This window comes from Mesoplodon bidens (assembly GCF_964165515.1).
Source record: "Mesoplodon bidens genome assembly, chromosome: 1".
Classification (NCBI taxonomy): Eukaryota; Metazoa; Chordata; class Mammalia; order Artiodactyla; family Ziphiidae; genus Mesoplodon; species Mesoplodon bidens.
Window position 1 is genome coordinate 229,378,183 of NC_138176.1, and position 23,141 is coordinate 229,401,323.

The window sequence follows — 23,141 nt, forward strand, 5'->3', positions numbered from 1 at the left end:
ATCATGAAAGTCCTCCCATAATCCCACTCTCACAAAGCCGCTGATAACAATGTGGTGTTACTTCTCCAGTATTTTTTAGAGCATTAACAAGTTACTCTACCAAAAAAAAAAAAAAAAAAAAAAAAAAAAAGCTTGCAGAGCTTCCTTTTTTATATAAGGGTAAAATTTGGACATCTTATTATTCCAGAGATATTTCTTACTCTTAATGGAAACTGCATGAAGATACCATAATCTATTACACCAGTCCCTTATTGTTAGGACAATGGGTTAGTTTTAATTAAAGACAAAGGTGAAATAAGTATGCTGTGTACAGTTGTCATATTATTCCCATTAGGCAGTTTCCTAGTAATTTCATTTCTAATGAGGAGTTAGCAAAAGATTCCAAGCATCTTCAATATACTCTGGAAAACTACCCTCCTAAAGGTTGTAACAACTACACTCCCACCTACAGCATGCAAGATGGTTTATGCATATTTGGAAATGCTTATTCAAAATTATGGTATAATTTCTTAATTTGAAACAAATTTTAAACTGATTGTTCCTGTAATTTTGTTTTCTAACTGTAGAAAGTGAAGTGTGACAAATTTTCTTGCCTGATAGGGAATCAGGATCCTAAGGACAGGGTTTGTAAAACTCGGTATATGCCAGAAAGAGGCACAGGCATCAGAAACTTAGGTAACACTTTTCTCTGAAGTCTTCACAAGAGACTGCAGCCCTTGTTATAGCTTCAAATACGTCCATTGGTATCTGCAGTTATTTCTCCAGGGTTTGATAGCTATATTGGTAACCTGCCGCTTGTGGAATACAATTGAAACTCAAAACATAAGCGTTCCCTGCCACCACCAGCTGTTCTCACTCAGCTGCAGCAGACAACTCTGTACTCGTGGGACACACAGCTCTCACGTGCGTTGTCACCTCACGCGTCACCTTAGAGGGCCCTTTTTCTTCTCTGACCTCTTTCAAGGCTTAGCTCAAACACCGCTGACTCTTGAGAGGTCTTCCATAATCCTCCTCAGGGAAAATAAATGGGCTTTTCCTGTGTGTTACCCTGGCTTTTCGCCGGTACCTCTATGACAGCATTTCTGTAATAAGCTACGAAAGTGGAAGTCTTAAAGCAGCGGTCCCCGACCTTTTTGGCACCAGGGACCAGTTTCAAGGAAGACAATTTTTCCACGGACTGGGATGGGGTCAGAAGGACAGTTTTGGGATGATTCAAGCGCATTACATTTATTGTGTACTTTATTTCTATTATTACTACATTGTAATATATAATAATTATACAAGTCAGTGGGAACCCTGAGCCTGTTTTCACTTGCCACTCACTGATAGGGTTTTTTTTTTTTTTTTAGTGGTACGAGGGCCTCTCGCTGTTGTGGCCTCTCCCGTTGCGGAGCACAGGCTCCGGACGCGCAGGCTCAGCGGCCACGGCTCACGGGCCCAGCCGCTCCGCGGCACGTGGGATCTTCCCGGAACGGGGCACGAACCCGTGTCCCCTGCATCGGCAGGCGGACTCTCAACCACTGCGCCACCAGGGAAGGCCTACTGATAGGGTTTTGATACGAGTCTGCAAGCAATTGATTTATTGTCTCCGTGCAGTCAAACCTCTCTGCTAATGATCGTCTGTATTTGCAGCCGCTCCCCAGCGCCAGCATCTCCCCCTCAGCTCCACCTCAGATCACCAGGCATTAGATTCTCATAGCACGCAACCTAGATCCCTTGTACCCGCAGTTCACGGTAGGGTTCGCGCTTCTATGAGAATCTAATGCCGCCGCTGATCTGACAGGAGGTGGAGCTCAGGCAGTAACGCCAGTGACAGGGAGCGGCTGTAAATACACATGAAGCTTCACTGGCTTGCCCGCCGCTCACCTCCTATGCAGCCTGGTTCCTAACAGGCCGTGGACCTGTACCGGTCCGTGGCCCAGGGGTTGGGGACCCCTGTCTTAAAAGACAGACACATCTCACCTGTCTACTTCCTGAACAGTATCTAGTGCAGAACTTTACAGAACATGCACTCACAAACTGTTTGTGGAATAAACATACAGAAGTTAACGCTTCAAATCCTTTAATCCCAAATTATCAGTCACTATCAGTCACAGACACCAGTTTTTAAAGGATTAAAAAGAAAGACTGCTCCCCTCAAAACATGTCCTACTACAGTAAGCAGTTCTGTAAGTTAAAAAAAAAAAAAAAAATGTGCTTTAGTAAAAGTGATAAGTCATTCTATCTTTAGGATAGTTATGTTCAACAAACCCACATATGCTTGATATCTGCATCTTACCTCCTAGAATCTCAAACTGTTTATTTTAGAAATAAAAACATGGGGAGAGGACAGTTCATTGTAAAATATGAAAAAGCAATGATTCAAGCATGTGAGTTTTTGCTTTATATTCCTAGCCGGAGCACAAATGACTGGATATTCTCATCAACACCAAGCTAAAAAAGAAACAAAAAACAAAACTGGAACCACCATGAAGACAACGCCACATTAAAATCTCTTTCTCTTGATAATTTCTGGCTTCCAGCTGACTGGATGAGTTTCTTCTGTCTAAAAATAGAAAAGTAAGTAAGTTAAAACAAAGTATTTCTGGTCTGCTTCATATTTAATAGGCTTCTTTCTAACAAAAATACGGCACTTATTCAAAATTATATTACTTGGCATTATATATTTAGCAGTTCTTTAACAATTTTAAGATAAGTGACAAACTTTTGGCATTATCTGAATCTAATAAAGGATGAATGCATTCGCTACAAATTCAGTTTACGGTTCTTCATTTTAAATAAAATTGCTATTTAGACATTCTAGTAACACCAAAGCTTATGATTCTAGAATTTGCATAGTAATCAACTTATTTGCTGTGATTCTTAGTGTAAGATTTTCCCAATAACTCTAATAAGGAACGCTGAGATAAAATCAAAACTATGGATTTGCTGTCATCAATGAAACCAATAAGGAAATCTATGAGCAGACACTATTCAAGATGACAAATACTTTAATGTTATGAAGATTACTTTCCCTTCTGATAATTTCAGTAACTTTAAAATGAGAAAACGCTTGCAAAGCTGGCACGGCTGATTTATTCGATTATACTTTACAATGTGTATGAAACAGAGATCTTACCGCTGTGTCATCCTCTCTGTACACTTTAATGGTTTTATCAGCTTCAGCTGTTAATAACCGACTTTCAGACTGATCAAAAGCACAAGCAAATATTCCTGACTCACTGTCCAAAGACCCAGGCTGCACTGCTGCATGAACTCTCTGGAAATTGTAGCCAGTTCTCCAGTCCCAAAGATGCATAGTGCCATTGTCAGCTTAAAGGGAGAGATATAGTTAAACCTGGTGTCCTCTCAACAATTCAGCTTGACAAATGTTTATTAAGCACCACAGTAGTAACTGCAGTCACTACTACAAAGATATATAAAATGCAGGCACTCAAGCTCCTCTTAATATCAGTTTGTCTACTTTCATTTGTACTTAATTCAGAATTTATTATAGATCTCAAAAAGCACCACAAAACGACATTCAACTCCAGAACACACAACCAAACTTTAGGCGATTTCTGGCATAAACCCCTTAGATTTATCAATGTGGGAACTTAAAGAGAGCTAAACTATGAAATATGCTATGTGCATTATGAATATGCATGAACACATGTGAACATTCAAACAAACGTTAAAACAGGCAAGTTCTGCTAGAATACTTAGGTGTGATGACTTAGAAATTTTACTCACTAAAAGATAAAAATGACAGACTAAAACATATTTATCATAAAAATCTTATTTTACCTCCAGATACAAGCACTCCATCAGAATTTACTGTCAGTGTATTAATAATAGCATTGTGACCAGAAAGATTTTGAATGAAACTTCCGTCGGGGAATTTCCACTGTTTTATGTTATCTGGAGAACCAGATGCAAATGTGTAACTGAAATAAGATAAAGAATAAAGTAAACCAAGTTAAATACAATGGCGGATTTTTAAAAATCTGATTATGGTTGTATTTTGCATGTGTAGTCAGGATCTATGCAGTTTTAGCAAAATATTATCATCATACCAAGAGATAAAAATATCAAGATATTTGTTCCAAGTTACATCAGATTTTTAAATTATTTTAAATGTACGTTAAGTCCTACGCTGAAGTTTTATTTTCCTCTCATTTCCCCGATGCTCTACACTAAGCTAAAGCAATAAACATACAAACCCCTAAACTCACATAAAGGGCAAGGGCTGATGTAGCTATTTTCAAGAAAGAGAGAAAGCCAGAGAGAGGAGAGAGAGACAGAACAAGAAGGGAGAAAACGAAAGAAACAGAGGCAAGAGGAAGAGAGAAAGGGAGGCGGAGGAATAAAGGGAATGAGGAAGACAGGTAAAGGGAGGCAGGACAAGAGTGAAAATAAAGGTAAGGGAGAGTGGGAAAGAGAGGAGGAGAAGCAAGATATGACTGTGACCAGGAAAGTGCCAGGTGATATAGTTTCATAGACAACAGGTTGTGGTACTATGCTCCATTTCTCAGGATACTCTGACTATAATGTTCATGATTACTACTATTTTTTCCGATTATATTAACTTCCTCCTTCAGAATTAACTATTCTATGTATAGCTCAGTGCCTAATAATATTTATGTCCATAACATTAAATAGCGCTACTATTAGCTTCGATTATGACATGCGACTTTTAACCATGATTTATTCGTATTATCTCATTTGACATCATTTTCACCATGTAGAAAGCTTTCCTTGTCTTATAGAGGCCATGAAGCAAATACTACACAAGGAAAATAAAAGAAATGCATGTTCATACGTGGCACAGGTGAAAAAATGACAGTGGCTAAATGACTACCAAAGTAGTATTCATGTTGATATTTCTGTATTATACTAAGAACTGAAGAAAGAAGAGAGGCTGCTTAGGAAAACACACTTACTGTCTTGGATGTAAAACCACAGCCCTGACTGATTTTTTGTGATTTGTTAATGTGACTCTTGTTTTTCCAGCCACCAAATCCCATAATCGTATTGTAGTGTCATGGCTTCCTGTAAGGAGAATACACACACATCCCCAAGATACACACAGATCAGAAAAAAAGAACGTGAAAGTTAAATATAATAAAATTGGAAGCATTCTTCCACAGACATATATATATGAAATAAAAGTCATATTAACTCTTGGCTAATTGTTTTCTATAGTTCCAAAATATTTGGTTGATTTTAAGTTTAATTATTAAAAGAATGTAATAAACACTTGTTGCACCGTCATCTGAATAACTAGAAAAAATCTGAATAACAAATAAAACAAATACATGATGTCATCCCCTAGTGGAGAGAAAGGAAAAAACTCTAATAATCATTTAGTTAATAAAACACACAGGAAGGAATTATTTTCTAGTCTTGAAGATTCAATGTTATTAACCGTACTTTAAGCAAAACAAGACTCAAACCAGCTCTAAAAGTCTGAGAGTATTTTGTCTTCTAACTTTAATTTCCTAGACCGGTAATTTTGATACTATAAAACAATGCTTAGTTGTATCTAATAGCACTATTTTCTAGTCAGACATTACCTGATACAAAGATTCTATGATATGTAAAAAGTATGAGATAAAAACAATGGGATGAAATGTTACCACAAAAAATTTCAAGTGCACACAGAAACACTGTATATACAACACAAAGCAAGAGTCATAGTAAATATGAAAAGTATATAATCATAATGCACTCTGATATGAATATACTGTAAACTTGAAAAGTATCAATCATACCAGTAATAATTTGTGGTTCCGCAGCTTGACACCTCACTGTAGCCACTGCATTAGTATGTCCAGATAACGTGTGTACACTGGCTTTAGTTCTCACATCCCAAATCTATCAAAACACAACAGACATACCATCAAAGAGAACAGGTATTCATATCTCAGGCAGGTAACTAGATCAATGCAAGCCTGGGAATCTACTCGACAACTTTGTGTGCCTGCCTTGAATATAATGAAGAAAGTGAGTAAATGAAATAATCACCTGTAAGCTGGCTGGGGAATGCAGATAGGAGGCAGCCAATGGGGAAAAAAGCTACAAGATCAGGGGACCTACTGACTAGAATGGGTATAATGGGGCTACTGAATGAAACAGCTAATGCACCCCAGCTGTGGTGATAGACTGGCATGTGAGAGGTTGCATGTCAGGGGCGGGGCCTCCCAATCATAGACATAGTGGGGCCACGGAACTCAGAAGATGAAGACTACGTAGGGCATTGATGTGTCAAGGCAACTATCTTTAAATTCTCTATCAAAAAATACATGACTTCAGGACCAAATAAGCATACTGTAAGATGCAATATATGTACAGATCAGCTCTATTCCATTTACCCGTGCAGTTGAGTCTCGGCTACAGGTCACCAGCACATCGATTGTTGGGTGCAGATCTAAACCATACACTGCACTCAGATGTCCATGATAGTGCCTTATAACCTAAAAAATAAAGAAAGAAAGTTAAAATTTCTACAATTAGGAAGATAAACAGGGGCTCATAAAGTCTCCAATCCTTAACTTCATGCTTACCTTATTATACTCAAGATCCCAGCATTTGACTTGTTTGTCTTCTCCACAGGAGAACAGGTACGGGCTCCTCGTGCTCACTATCACACCACGCACCGTACTGATGTGCCCAGTTAATGACAGTTTTAACTTGCCACTAGCCAAGTCCCAGATCTGCAATAAAAAAGTATTTAGTTTTTCTTCTTGTTTATTATTCCAAAGCAAATTTTTAGAATCTTAATGTTAAAATTGTCTTCAAAAAGTGAAAGATAAAAACACATAAAAATATAAAAGTTTGCAAAATGACCCCATCACCAAAAATAAAATCAGGGAAAAGAGAATTAAAGGGCAAGATCAAACTGGGAAAATATTTGCGTAGATGACAAAAAGTTAATATTCTTAATATATAAAGGATATCACTGATAGTAAAAGTATGAATACTGAGGTATTAAATTAGTCAAGGATGGCATCAACTTAAAAAAAAAACCCTAAAAGTAGCAAATAAAGGTATCAAAAACTTCAACATCACTATAAATTTTATATACACAGTTTTTGAAAGATAAGATATGCACTTCTGCTTATCACAATAGTAAATATATTTTAAAAGACACAAGCAATGTGCTGAAAAGGATCCTCTCGCATGCTGCAAGTATCAATTCACCCATTTTGGAAAATAATTTTTAACTTTGGGTGTCAACTTCAAGAATGTCTGACCTTTAATACTTTTTTCTGGGAAACTATCATAACAAAACACTTTAAAATACAGAAGAAGCGCTTTAGGCACATATTAATTACAGCATTACTTTTGTTAGTGAAAAATCAGGAAACTAAAAAACTTTAATGCCTAACAAAAGGAAAACAGATTATAGAATATCTAAATGATATAATACTATGGAACCATTTAAAAAAATGTTCAGGAGAGGAATGGATTGGGAGTTTGGGATTAGCAGATGCAAACCACAATATATAGAATGAATATGTAACAAGGTCCTACTGTATAGCACAGGGAACTATATTCAATAACCTGTGATAAACCATAACGGAAAAGAATATGAGAAAGAATGTATATATATGCATAACTGAATCACTTTGCTGTACAACAGCAATTAACATATTGTAAATCAACTATACTTAAAATAAATTTTTAAAAAAGATGTTCAGTTTTTGACAGGAATGTGCCTTTGACACAATATTAACTGAAAAAAAGCTGGGAACAAAATTACATATCAATCATGATTTTTAAAAGATACACATTTATATACACAGGAAAAACAATCAGAAGAAAATGCAGATACACATACACAGAAATAAATGTTAAAAAGAAAATTCAAATATCTATGACAGTGGTAGGTTATGTATGGGTCTATATTCTTTTTCTTTTCTTTCTTTCTTTCTTTCTTTCTTTTTGGCTGCGTTGGGTCTTCATTGCTGCGCGCAGGCTTTCTCTAGTTGCAGCGAGTGGGGGCTACTCTTTGTTGTAGCATAGGGGCTTAGTTGCTCTGAGGCATGTGGGATCTTCCTGGACCAGGGCTCGAACCCAGGTCCCCTGCAATGGCAGGCGGACTCTTAACCACTGCGCCACCAGGGAAGCCCTGGGTCTATATTCTTTTATACTCCTTTACATTTTCCACATTTTTTATAGATAAGCATGCTTTAACTGTGTAACCAGAAGGAGAAAAATACATGAAGGAATTAGTTATAAATAGTCAGTATGTACTATTTGGAAAAAAACTGTTGCTTAAATACCACTTTTCAAACAGATATTTGAGACTTTTTTAAAATTTTATTTATTTTATTTATTTTTGGCTGCGTTGAGTCTTCATTGCTGCACGCCGGCTTTCTCTAGTTGCGGTGAGCAGGGGCTGCTCTTCATTGTGGTGCGTGGGCTTCTCACTGCGGTGGCTTCTCTTGTTGCAGAGCATGGGCTCTAGGCGCGCGGGCTCAGTAGTTGTGGCTCACGGGCTCTAGAGCGCAGGCTTAGTAGTTGTGGCACAGAGACTTAGTTGCTCCACAGCATGTGGAATCTTCCCGGACCAGGGCTCAAACCGAATGTCCCCTGCATTGGCAGGTGGATTCTTAACCAATGCACCACCAGGGAAGCCCTATTTGGGACTTTTAACTGGTATAGATAATAAATTTTACTCCACACTCAGGTCTAAGAAATCAGAGAACTATAACAGCAATTCCCACCAGAGGAAATAAAACATTAAAATTACATGGCAAACACAAAATCGTGTTAACATTTTTCTTCCTTCCTTATTACCTTTATAGTTCTGTCAGCAGATCCAGTAACAAACCACTGGTTTCCAGGTTCCACAGCAATACATCGAACCCAGCCAAGATGCCCACTGATCACCTGTATTTAAAAAGGTAGAATGAGCAGGCTCACTACACAGAAGCTAAAGTTTATTCAATTTCAACTCATCACACTTATGTTAAATATGATACAACTGAAGAGCACAACTACAGTGATCGAAAAAAGATGAATGGTTGGCAGGGGTGAGAAAGGACATAAGAAAACAGCACAGGGGTGTTTTTGAATCAATGGAACTTCTATTATCCAGATTGTGGTAGTGGTTACCCAAATTTATATATCTATTAAGATTTATTAGATCTATACACCAAAAGAAAGTCTATTCTAAGGTATGATAATTTGTCTAGCTGTATGTTTCCTACTATTTACATTTTATTTTAGATTTGGTACATTTTGAATCATTTCAATTTACTATAATTCAAAAGGTAATTGGTAGGGCCACAGAAATGTCCTGATGTATGGATTTTCTCCTTGGCCTTCACATAGAACACCTTGAACACTTTCCTAAATTTATTTTGTCTGCTCTCCATTTAGTAGCCTTCTATCAATATTTTAGACTGTAGTTTATACAAAGTACAAGTATAGCTTCCATTTAATGAAGTCTCCTTCCCAAGGTATCTTTTAAGATACTGTCTAAGCCCCTCCCTCCACCCCACCTCAGATCACTCTACCAGCCCTCATATTCACTCTGTTTCCTCCTTATTCCATTCCTCGGCTCTTGTTTAACTGGAAAGCAGTGATCATGTTTCATGTAGTGGAATAATATACAGATTCACTCACTCTGTAGAGTTTCCACGGTGGGTGCCACTGAGGTTTCGGCATCGTAGGGGCTTTTTTAGCCATCAGTGCGGAGTTCTTGGCATTGCCGTCCATAACCACCTAGATATAGAATAGATTAATTATTAAAGATATCTTACCTAAGGTTTCATGTTATCAATTCAAAAATGGAAAGTCAAAGGATTTATGACGGTTTTTTTCCTTAAGTAAAGAAAAAAAGGTATCTGAAAAATATCTGCATACCTAGAAAATGAGTCTAAGACTTCCGATCAGAACTATATTTTCCATCTGTTAATTTTAACTTTAAAAAACAATTAAAAAATCTCAGAGAGGCAGAACCTTGAGAGCACATATCACTGTGCACGGGTTCAAAACCCAACTCTGTCCATTACTAGCTAATGACCTTGGGTATAAATTATGTAACCTCTGTGCCTCATCAGTAAAATGGAAATAACAGCAACTACCTCATACAGTTATCATGAAGACTGTCACAGAGTAGTAAAGGCTAAATGTAAGCTCCCATTATTATCTAAGTGAATATATGTGGATTAATGCCGTTGCTTCTGTCATATTTTAACATTATTGACTTCATACTACAAAGGAGAGACTGAAAGTTCCTTCTATTTATCTCCCACAAAAGTATTTCAATACTATCTTACAGGGTATCCTAGCTGATATAACCATATAGTGCTAGCATCCACCTATCCATCCGTCTAAAAAACACTGAAGCCTGTAAAGTTACTGCCCTCAAGTAGCTTATGTTATATCCTAAGGAGGCAGAAAGCCTGGGCAGATGCTGTGAATGGAGGCTAAAGACCCTGGGAGGAGGACGACAAATTCATTCACTTCACGACGCAACTGCATAATAAACTGAGGAAGTACAGACTGCACGTAACAGCATAATAAGGCAAACTGCTTACTTTCAGTTATTCTTTCTCTAACTACTGTCACCAATAACAACAGTAGCTGCCATTTTCTCACAAATAATATATTTCTACATGTTCATTTATAAGATATTACTTGTATAGCCTGTCAATATCACGATACCAATAGCACTCAACTCTAACCGTACAAACCAACGGAGAGTTTAATAAAAAAAACACTTCCGTACCTAACACGTACTAATACAAGCTTCAGAATAATCGTGCCTGCATTTTGAATAGTGGGTAACAAAGAGCATCATCACATTAGCTTCATCAAAATAAATGTTATGTCCAACGTGCAAGTAGACACAGAATTAACAGAACTTTAAATTATTTTGTCAATTCACTAGCAACTTAAATTTTAGGGCTATGAAATATTAGCAACTAGCTCAGGCCGCTATTCACTTGAACAAGTCCAAGGAAAATGTTCAGTTATTTAATATTTAAGGTAAGAATCTTGGAATAAAGGGAAATAGGCAAAATGTTAAAGTCAGAAACCCACAGTGTGATGTGATTTGACACAGACAACTTACTGCCCCTGCAGGCTGTGACCGGTCAGAAGCCCCAGGGTGTCGGTATTCACCTCCAGCAGGTGCACTACGGTTTGCATCGACCCTGAGGCAAAAGAAACACCATATTCTAAGTAATTAATGTCTCCAGTCAGGTGTTCTGGAGGACTGACTCTATATTTTAAGTTTTTGTAAGCACTGGTAAAGGAAAATGTCATATAATATGTAACTACAAAAAACAAACTTAAAAATGAGAAAAAATGTGAACAGTAAACTATGCTTTCAAAATCTTTGTTATTTAGAAGCATAATATCTCCTACCTAGCTTGAGAAGTAGGTAATGCCACAGCTAAGGACTGTGCAGCTGATTCACTTGGCATTCTTTGGATCTTAGTGTCCGCTGTCAAAGCAACCCCTGTTGAAATAAAAAAAATCAACTCCTTTTGGTATCTATCTTGGCTTCCATTTACATGCATTTACAATAAAATAGTGGAGGAAAACATAACAAGTAGGTAATGGTGATTATCTCTAGGTGGTGATATTACAAAAATTTTTATTACATTTTGTAGGTCTTTTGTTTCTTATTCTTTTACAATAAATATTGCCCAACAACATATATCTCAAATTTATCTCATATATTTAATCAAAACAGCTTAATACTAACATAGCCCAAGATAGTAAAGTTAAATTTCTATTATTTGGGATATTACCTTCAAATATAAAAATTAAGCAGTTCCCCAAATACTAACAGAATGTTTCGAAGGGTAAATGTAAATTCCTACAACAAGAAGCACCAATTCATCTATACTTCGAATATGGTGAACTCCGTCCTCTAAAATTACTAGAACCTGGATATGCTAAGCTTTTTGTCCTCCACCCTGTTATACTGGCCACTCCATTTGTGTGCTAATTCCTCTTCACATACAACACACTCAGGATATGTTTCTATCATACCTGCTTCTATACTAACACTTCTAACTTTTATAAGCTTCGTGATATTTATGTGTCCGACTCAACTTCCAGGTAATAAGCTTGTCTTAGCCTGGAGCAGTCTTATTGTCTTTGAATTCTTAGTACAGTGCCTGAAAAAAAATAGGTGCTTAAGAACATTTGCTGAATGAAGGCATGTGAAGCTTAGTTAATTATTATCTAAACAGCTATGCCTGGATGCCTGGTTATTGAGCTTATCTTATATTTTACAGGCAATGGGAATCATATTATTGGCTCAGTCATGGAAATGTAAGTGACAATAAGACATTTTCAAATATGACAGCTACATACCAGGTCCTGGTGGATATGGATGTGTACCTGTCACCAAATATTCAACTTCTTGTCCTATTAAAAAAAGAGAGAGAGACAAAAAGAAAATTCATCTGTGGCAAAATTATCTTATATACAAGTATCACGTCTTTTAATGAATTAAATAATATTAAATTATCAACTGGATATCTCAAATGTTCCCAACTAAGCCCAAGCCTCAGAAATAAGGTAAGTTGATCATTTTTGTTTTGCCTTCTGAAGACCATGTACACAGGTAGTTCCTTGATCATTTGCTGATATGATGTCAAGAAAGCTTGTACATTTGCTATATAGCAATGGTGTGTAGAGAGGTCATCTTATCAAGTAATAATGCACTCAGGTTTATCTTCCAAACAAATGGTTTCCCTGTGGAACCTTGGATTATCTTTATTCACTACAATTTTAGTACTTAATATGATCTTTCTGAATTATAACCAAAACAGATAGATGAAAGAAAAATTCCCCACAGGTTAGGAATTTTTCCTTTAGTCTCCACTATGACTATCTCTATATCCTAAGAATTTCTGCCATCGTTATACCACTGTTTTAATTTCCTATAAGGGAAAAATTCACCAACCAATAATCTCACTCACTACTCCAATGAGGAAATCAAGCTGTTAAACAGGGTATGGTTCTAATAAGTCCTTCCAGAAGAAGCACTAATAAGACATTTCATTTTTCTATTTTTAAAATTCACATATAAATCCTGACATTTCTGACAATGCCATACTCACCTTGATTGGCAGGATATTGTTTGTGTCCATATGAATCTGATGCATTCTGAGGGCCTTTCTCTTTAAGATTTTCTTTTGAAGTAGGCATATGCAACACAGGACCATACTCATTCCGCAGCTTGATTGCCATTTTTCGTTTGTGACTATTTAAAAATTATAAACATAAAAATGTATCTTTGAGTACTTTAAATATATTCACCAATGTAAATATATTCACAGATAGCCAGGAAACAAGTTTTTACGTAGCTTAAGTTTGCCTAATCATGTAGAAAAAGTTACTATTAAGGTTTTAAAGTTAAAGAACATTTTAAAAAATTTCCAAGTGCATTTCCACACTTTTGTTCACAATCTACCACACAGCATCCATTAAGTCAAGTAATAGGTTAGTTTGTTAACCAATTATATAAAAACTTTCATGTTGACTTATCAAAGGTCTAACTGATTTTAAAATATACAGAAACTAATATATCCTTTAAAAAACCTCAAAGTCAGTATACTTTCCTTCAAAGTCTAAATATAAAAATACAGTAAAAGCTTCTATAGTAACCTTTCCTGGATATACCTAGAAAAATTAGTTCAAACTAATCCAAGTACTTAATTCAGCATTTTAGAAACAAATGCACTTATTATGCTACTTCTAAGGATAGTCCACTTGGTAAATTAAATATAAATGCTTGTTTGAGGAATTGGGTAGATTTTAAAAGAAGCGTAAAGGACAAAGAAGGAACACTGCACATAATGCAATCCCAGACTGGAGCTGGAGATGTAGAACCAAAAATATGCCACCACTCAAAAATCTTCATCATACTAACGAGAAAAGATGGGAGTGGAGGTACTGGCCAGGTACAATTTCAGCTCAGCAAGGCTCTGAGAGCAGCAGGAAGCTGAAAGCACATACAAAGTGATTGATTATAAAATATAACGCCTAAAAGGGAACTCTCCTAATTACTGGGTATTTGTAAAATGCAATTAATTAATGGGACTTTTACTGTAAAAGGCCAAAAAAATAAAGTTAAATCAGCTTAAATTATGCCCAAACACCACTCATTACTGAATAGATATCCTATGAGTTAGTATTACTTACTAATCTTTAAACCTTCCCCTCTCCCTGCTCTCTTCCCCCAATATTATAAGCCGAAATATTCTAGCAATTGAAAAGGAACTATCCCTACCTCTCTTCATCCAAAGGCACAGGTTTTCCATTATCAGCCACAAACATGTCATGGGTTCTCTTCAATGACCTGAACACAAGTGTGTGCACAGAATGTTTCTGTACCTCCTAGAACAAAAGAGTATAATTACATATCTAGCTAACCTAAACTAAAGTCAAATTAGTTATACACTTTACATGTTTAAATATGTAAAAAGCTTTGTACCACTCACCACAGCTATCTGTAGCAAGCTATAGGAGTCAAGTTCAGAGAAGAGGCTGGCTCCTCTTGGGCCAGGGCCCCAGGTATACCAGCTGAGTGATGCCTGAGATTAGTCATTTACTCAATAAATATTTACTGAACTCCTACTAATTGAGTGGCAGGTATTGTGCTAGAAACTAACAACAGAAGGATGAAAGGCAGCCACGGTCCCTGTGCTCAAGAGGAAACAGGCAAATAAAAATAAACAAAGTAACTCCACATTTTAATAAGTGCTATGAAGGAAACAAGCAGGGGGCTGAGACAGAGGACAGAAGAAGACCTTAGGGTGGTAATGAAAGATCTCTCTGAGGCAGCTAAGCAGAGAGGGAGTTAGCCTTGCACAAAATAGAGGTAAGAACAATCCAGGCAGAGAGAAAAGGCCATGTAAATACAAAGGCGTTCGGTAACCGAAATAATGCCAGAACCTTCATTCAGTACAGCTGTGTATGTTCGGTGAAAGGGTGGCTTGATGATGCAAGATGAGGTTGTAAGGATAGACAAGGTCTAGATGAGTTTTTTTTTATACCATTGCAACGGTCTGTATTTTTGCTCTAGATACACGGGGCCACTAAAGGGTCTTAAGCAAGAAAAGCTCGAACATCCTACGTTTTAAACTGATCAATTTACTGGGGTGGGGGAGGGGTGACAGAAACAGAAGCAAGGAGACCACCTAAGAGCTAATGCATCAGCGTTGGTGGAAGATGATATGGTCTGAATTCATGTGATGGCAGTGGGCCTGGACAAGAGTCAAGAATTCTGAGATAAAACGTACAAGGTTTGCTAATAGTTGTTCAAGCTAGAGGAAAATGCAAAAATTCAAGAATGGCAGGTTTTCCCGGGGAAGAGCTTTAGTAAGACAAAAAATGAAGACCAGAGAGAAGACCGCCAGTTTTTTAAGACACAGAATCACTGACTCGACCCAGCAGGCAGAGAGTACCACTGGTCGAACATCGACAGAAACCCCGCCTCAGAGGACAGTGCCCAGCTCAAGTGCCCAAGGGCCAAATGAAACTGGAGGAATTATCTCAGGCTTCCCGCCCAGACAGAACCTCCAACTTGTGCTCTCATCCGGCTTCTGTGCCTCCCTAAAAACCTTAAGAGACTACCCGGCCTCGGCCAAACAGCCTCCCCTCGCAGCCGCTACTCTCCCATGACTCCCAGCACCCTCGATCCCTCACGCCCGCCGCCAAAGAAAAATAATCCAGAACAGATGGCCCCTGGGCACCCAAGTGTCACTTTACCTCGACCATGACGCCGCGATCTACCCAGTCGCTCCGGCAAGGAAGAAACACCAACCAACAGAACGGAAACCGCCGCCACAACTACTCGGCCCCTTCCTGAATCGGGCGTCCTGGCGCCGGATGTGACGTAAGACTCTGCGCACGCGCGTTGGTGGCCCGCAGGCAGTCTGGGGCCAAAGGGCGGGCTTTTCTCCTCGGGGGCCGCCTGTGGGGCGGAGCTTCGGGACTGCGGGGCGGAAGCTCCCGGAATCGCGGTAGTAAAGGTTTTACTCGCTTCTGCAGAAGTCTTGAGATAATATCGTTTTCTGCCTTACTCTCAGCCTTAAATATTTTGGTTTAGGGCTGTGGTTGTTTGCACTCTGTTCTCTGGAATCTTAATACTTTTTTTTTTTTTCAGGCAACCTCAGCAGTCAGTTCTAGGGAAGGTCCGGAGAGAGCGCGAAGGCTCTTACCCCTCCTTGCCTTCTTCGGGGGTCGCCTCCGTGATTTTTGTCGCCTGATTCCGCTACTTGGCTCAATTTGGCTGGAAGCATTTAGAAATCTTTGTAGTCTTGGTGCCTAAAAACAATTCCACTTACACTGTCCATTAAACACTTGTTGAGTGAATATTGCGGAATGGTTTCAATTTGAGAAATTTTGCAAAAGATTCTGGCTTTAACAGCATATGGCAAAATCTCAAATTTATTTTCAGCCAGCATAATTTTTTTTCCAATATCCCAACAATGGCATAACTCTTGGCCCTTTCCTCGTTGTCTGATGATGAATGTGGCTTCAACAATGCCAGGGTACAGTTTGTCAAAGCTGGTGGAAGAAAAACACAACTGAAGACTTTAGCCATTTTTGTGTGTATACAGACTGGTGCCAAAGGATTGGCATTTTGTTTTATACCCAGATAAAATCTGCAGTTTGTGATCAGTCATGCCTATTTTTCCACATAAGAAGGAAAATTGATGGAACTGGACATTTGCAAACTTGAATAGACAAGCATTTTACTGGCTCTGCTTGTTCTTTAACCTTAGTCAGTTTCCACAGATCTTGTCACCAAAGCATGTTGTGTATACTTTGAGAGAGAGAAAAATCTATCAAAAGTATAGCAATGTGAATTGATCATCTCATTTAGGAATTAATTTTTAATTCATTACAAAAATTAAGGCCATCCTTCTATTTGAAAATACAATCATCTCTGAATTTGAGTGTAAGTTTGGCCTTAAGAACTGATTTTCTATAGCAGTGACCACTGATGGTAGGCCTTGCAAGGAAATACCATAATTATAAAATATGTACTTGGGAAAATAAATCAGAGTATACCTTACCTATAGATAGAAATAACTATCCAAAAGAACATGACCAGCAAAGGGCAATAAAATTATAGAAAGGTAAGCAAGATTCTAATATATCTATGGCAATATAGATAAAGATGTGGTACATGTATACAGTGGAATATTACTCAGCCATAAGAACACAAAATAATGCCATTTGCATCAACATGGATTGTCATATTGAGTGAAGTAAGTCAGAGAAAAACAAATATCGTATGATATCGCTTATATATGGAATCTGAAAAAAAAGGATACAAATGAACTTATCTACAAAACAGAAATAGAGTTACAGATGTAGAAAATAAACTTATGGTTACCAGGGAAGGGGGAGGGATAAATTGGAAGATGGGATTGACATATACACACTACTATATATAAAATATATAACTAATAAGGACCTACTGTATAGTACAGTGAACTCTACTCAATACTCTGTAATGGCCTATATGGGAAAAGAATCTTAAAAAGAGTGGTTATATGTATATTTATAACAGATTCACTTTGTTGTACACCTGAAACTAACACAACATTGTGAATCAACTATACTCCAATAAAAATTAAAAAAAAAAAAAAAAAAAAAGAATCCCTGTCCTGGCTGACACCTAGAGCTGCCTTATTTGAGCAGTAGGGGTCACTGCTGCTCTTCATAAGCGTAGGAGGATTGTTCCCAAAAGCACACATGGTGAATACTTTATTAATATATATTGTTAAGTCTGTTTGGGTGAAACCAATAGTACAAATCTTAAGGAAAGTCTCCTTTAGTTAGCTAAGCTAATTTTTTTTTTACTCACCAATATAGGACATCTCTTTATTCTCTTTCAAAAATCAATAGCTTTTATGTATGCAGTTAAAACATATAATGGGGGAAAATCTCATAACAATAAATGAAAAGTATGCAAGTCATATGAAAAAAGCTTAAGGGACATAAAGAAGAAGATTTGAATCAATGAAAATGCATACCTTATTCTTGGATCAGAAGACTCAAAATTATAAATGTCTGTTATGTCATTAATCTAATCTTGGGCATACTTTATAGAAAATACTGTTAATTTAATTCAAGACATTTTTATTAAATAGTGTAAGATTTTTTAAATGAATGTTATAAAATACTCCAAATAAAAAGTTTTCATTTTCTACAGAGTTTTACTACTGGTACTATATACTTAATCACCTTAAGTGCTTTATTGCATTGTGTGAAAATACAGCTTCTGTTTCCAATGTGTGATTTATGCTTTTTTAAAAAACTCAGTTTGATTCCCAAACATTTGATCTTAACTTTCCCTTTGAAATAGTTCAGCAAACCCCAGAAGCTATCTCAGCCATTAATTAACTTACCTTTTAGAGGTTTATTTATTTATTTTATTTATTTATTTTTGGCTGCGTTGGGTCTTTGTTTTCTTTGTTGTTGTTTGTTTTTTGTTTTGTTTTGTTTTATTTTAACATCTTTATTGGGGTATAATTGCTTTACAATGGTGTGTTAGTTTCTGCTTTATAACAAAGTGAATCAGCTGCACATATACATATATCCCCATATCTCCTCCCTCCTGCATCTCCCTCCCACCCTCCCTATCCCACCCCTCTAGGTGGTCACAAAGCACCGAGCTGACCTCCCTGTGCTATGCGGCTGCTTCCCACTAGCTATCTTACATTTGTTAGTATATATAAGTCCATGCCACTCTCTCACTTCATCCCAGCTTACCCTTCCCCCTCCCTGTGTCCTCAAGTCCATTCTCTACATCTGCCTCTTTATTCCTTTCCTGCCCCTAGGTTCTTCAGAACCTTTTTTTTTTCTAGATGCCATATATATGTGTTAGCATACGGTATTTATTTTTCTCTTTCTGACTTACTTCACTCTGTATAACAGTCTCTAGGTCCATCCACCTCACTACAAATAACTCAATTTCATTTCCTTTTATGGCTGAGTAATATTCCATTGTATATATGTGCCACATCTTCTTTATCCAATCAAATGTTGATGGACACTTAGGTTGCTTCCATCTCCTGGCTATTGTAAATAGAGCTGCAATGAACATTGTGGTACATGACTCGTGTTGCTGTGTGCGGGCTTTCTCTAGTTGTGACGAGCGGGGGCTACTCTTCATTGTGGTGCGCGGGCTTCTCATTGCGGTGGCTTCTCTTGTTGCAGAGCATGGGCTCTAGGCGCCTGGGCTTCAGGAGTTGTGGCTCGTGGGCTCTGGAGCTCAGGCTCAGTAATTGTGGCGCACAGGCTTAGTTGCTCCGCGGCATGTGGGATCTTCCCGGACCAGGGCTCGAACCCGTGTCCCCTGAATTGGCAGGAGGATTCTTAACCACTGCACCACCAGGGAAGCCCTGACTTACCTTTTAAATAGTACTCCCCTGTCATTAACTTACCAAAAAATAATGGGGGGTACTATTTAAAAGAACAACCAGGTGTCTCAGATTTGGCAGAAGAATCAAATGATCAAGTTTGGAAGTTTTGGTGGCTCCTGCTGCTGAAGTTGGTAGGCTTTCTCTCTAGAATGCTGCCATGAATATGACATCAGGCCAATCAACCTAATTATTTCCTTTGCTTATTTCCTTTGCAAACATAAAACTGGGGGAGAGAAGCTGATAGGGCTTAGCTTGGGATCTAACCCTACTCACTCACCTGTGGCTAGAGGGTCAGGGTATCACAATACTAACAGGACTGCAGGAGCCCCACTCCTGCATTTTAGGGGTCATTCCAAGAGAAGGGAGCAGCACTCCAACTGGTGTTGGTCACACCCTTTGTGGTTTTGAGTCTAATGTGACAGAAGCAAAAGAGCATCTCTGTCTTTTCTCTAGCTCCTGTGATTGGCATTGGGTTGAAGGAGAAAATGTCCTATTTTTCTCCTTATTTCCATGGTATCAGGTTCCGTAAGAAAAGCAAACTGATATCTACCAAGTCAATAGAAGGAGACTTTCCATAAGAGACAGAGCTAGCCCTACCCTTCTTCCCTGCAATGTGCTTTCCCATTTCAGATGCTAACCAGTTATGGCTGTCACTGTCACATTAGTCTCAGGTTTGCCCATCAAGCTCTGGTCCAAGCTGGCTTCCAACTCTTCAGTATTAATTTCCCCGTGGATAGTGGTTCTCATACTGTGCTTCAGGGTAAGACAAAAAGAAAAAAAAAAAAAAAACATACAGAGACTAACAATGATTTAATATGGTTCTCAAAACCTATACCCTCTTAGACAAAGAGAATCAGTATTTCATTTTATTTATTCAATCATTCACTCATTCTATGTTCACAAACTCGTTCAACAGATATTCGTGAAGTACCTATCATGTGGCCGGTATCTGATGTAAACCACACCGTCATTCAAACCACACGTTTCAAGTCCAAAAGCCTTTTCCTTTCTAGTCATTTTTCCGCTGGAAGGAGGTTAGGGTCCCTAAGTTACTGTTCCCAAAGCCTCACCTTTCCTGGTTCAGCACAGGGTCTTAGGTTCAGCACATATACGTAGTTTTTATTTTCTGGCTTCCCTTCTAGACACGAAGCTTCATGAGGACAGGGCTTTTGTCTCTCTTGGTGACCAAAGTATCCTTGGCCTCTAGCACAAAGTAGGTGTTCTTTAAATCTGTGATGAACACAGAGCGCCTTGTGCGCTATAACTGGGCCTGACTTGAGTAGTAAACGTAGCAACAACACATGCTTGACCATCAGTGCTAACAAGTCTGCACTTCTTGCCAGAGAGCTGCTGGGCAGGACAGATAATTTCTGTTGTTTTCTGTCACTGATTTACTGCCCTTGACTTACATAAGGGGATGAGCTAATGCGAAGAACCCTGCACTATTGATCTAAAAACGTAACTGAACAAATAGTCCTCCCTTTCTCCTCCACCAATGACAGCAACATTTTTAAAAAATTAAGTATTCTAGCGAGCAGAATCTCTGTAAATGCATTTCTTCTCATGGTAATTTACTTTGTCATATTAGGCACTGTAAAATGTTCGTAGAGCTGTATATAACTCTATAAAAAAATCTAGCAAGAAGTAGAGTTAAAGAAACTCATAGTTATTATTCACTGCATCAACCATGCCTCTCACACAGACATGAATATCCAACCCACACCCACATATTACAGTGAAAATGTAAGTGAAAATAAAGGCTGAGGATGGGAGTGCCTGTCTGAGACACTGTAGTCTTAAGAAAAAGAGCTGACCAAAACAACGACAACAGCAAACCAAAAAGGTACAGGTCAATTCTTTATCATGTTTGCATTTTGTTGGGCAATATGGTCTAACAGGCACAGAGCATGAACTGTCTGGTCAGACAGACATGGGTCAAGTCCTGCTACCAGTACTTACTACTTGTATGCCTTGAGTACTTTACCTAACCTCTCTGAGACTCTGTTTCATCATCTGTAAAACTTAAAGCAGATAAATGATTATCAGAGCTTGGAATCCGAGACCTGTTTCAATGAAGGCTAGTTCACCCATTCATTCTACGATTTTTTATCAAATGCCTACTATGGTCTGTCTTATTCACCAATGTATCCCCAGCTTCTAGCACACTCCCTGTCACATAGGAGGCCCTCAAGAACTATTTGTGGAATGAATGTTTAGTCTCTGGTGTTATGGAGTATAAATTCCAGTGATTTCCTTCCACCTTCCTGTTGATGGTGGCAAGAATGCCTGTCAGAGTAGAAAAGCAGTGAGACTTATGAGGGAACTTTCACGTTAATGTTGTACAAGTTACTATAATATGCTAGAAGAAACAAAACATTAACAAACTTCTGGGAATTAAATAATGGTTCTATTGCTAGTTGATGTAATGTCAGTGCTTGGAAATGAAGATAATATAATGTTACCTCAAAAGAAAAAGAATTTTTTAGTTGTCTTAACGTTGTCTGTCTTTTTAAATCAGCAAGAACCTGATATCATTAAACTAAAACCCTGCCCAGATGATTAAAATAAACTTTTCCTCAGTTACATTTTGAAGGGAAATATTATTGCACCTTCTTTTAATTGACACATGCATACACACATATTTGCTTTCTCAGTCAGAGTATGTATTCTTCTAAGAAAAAATAAAACTAAGCTAATCATAATGTATAGTATTTACCCAGTACTAATGAATGAGATAAATTTGGAAAAATCCAATCAACTATTTTACTTAATTTAAACTCAACACTTTGCTTCTATAAATCTGAGTTAAAAGGATTTGGGAATGCAACTTATGTTACCCAGAGAAGAAAGAAATTTAGTGTGTTTCATACCGTTATCAAGAGACTGCTTCAAAGTATTGTTTAAAACATATTCTCCTGATCCAAACCTGGATAGCCTGCTATCTTTTTAAGAAAATCACTTAAAAAAATTAACTACAGATGTTTCGCTTTGCATACCAAAAAAACCCAGGAAAATGCTATAAAGAGCACACTTGCTGGGATTTTTGTTTTGGCTTTGGTTTTGCTATTGATTCTTGTAAGAGTTGTTAATCCTGATTGCAAAAAACAATGAAAAGACGACAGAGATGTACTTGTTAGCTTATAGGAAATTATGAAAGGAAATGGTGTCTGAGCTTCTATTTGAAATAGATATATGGAGGCTTCACTAATGTTAAAATAACATTGTTTTTATAAATATTAGTAATATAATATAAAATATAATATAAAAATAAAGTGTTAAATATGTATCCAATCACCATAATAATGATTTTGATTTAGGAATCTGTAATCTACTAATTATTTTAATAATGTTTAGAATTATTTAAACATTTTAACATATTAGTAAAGAACAAAATATGGAAAGTGGTCAGAGCAAAAAAAGAAGACTACATTTTCTTTTTCGTGTTAGTCTATCATAGCATAAGGCATGAATATTATTGATAATTTTGTTATTCTAATTAATGTCTGAAAGATCATATGAACACATGGTAATATTATTCTTGAGTTTAATGGCCTTTTTAAAAACTGAATTACAGGATTACCTCAAAATAACACTTATGGTAAACCTCTAGTGAGTTCACAATGTTAGTGGGTGCCTTGTAAGTAGGTCGAATTTTTTTGTGCTTGGATTAAAAATATTTTTTTCCTCACACATTCTTTGGGAGCCTGTGTAGCATCCACATTAATTTACAGGAAATGTGAT

General features: G+C 37.5%; 1 protein-coding gene across 3 annotated transcripts; it reads right to left on the reverse strand.

Annotated features, from left to right (window-relative positions):
• Positions 1–2,268: 2,268 nt before the first annotated feature.
• PLRG1 (pleiotropic regulator 1) lies at positions 2,269–20,633 on the reverse strand. 3 transcript variants are annotated; one of them, XM_081240871.1, is made up of 16 exons: positions 20,471–20,633; positions 15,730–16,530; positions 14,249–14,355; positions 13,077–13,219; positions 12,325–12,378; positions 11,365–11,458; positions 11,069–11,150; positions 9,616–9,714; positions 8,785–8,877; positions 6,546–6,695; positions 6,354–6,455; positions 5,754–5,856; positions 4,923–5,031; positions 3,787–3,926; positions 3,119–3,312; positions 2,269–2,545 (listed from the first exon to the last, which is right to left on the reverse strand). In XM_081240871.1, the coding sequence occupies exons 2-16, from the start codon at positions 15,736–15,738 to the stop codon at positions 2,486–2,488; spliced, it is 1,539 nt and encodes a 512-aa protein (XP_081096997.1). In that variant the 5' UTR covers positions 15,739–16,530; positions 20,471–20,633; the 3' UTR covers positions 2,269–2,485. The 3 variants fall into 3 exon arrangements, with proteins under 3 accessions (XP_081096997.1, XP_081096996.1, XP_081096995.1); XM_081240870.1 differs by having other exon boundaries at positions 20,039–20,633; XM_081240869.1 differs by lacking the exon at positions 20,471–20,633 and having other exon boundaries at positions 15,730–17,276.
• Between the last annotated feature and the right edge of the window lie 2,508 nt (positions 20,634–23,141).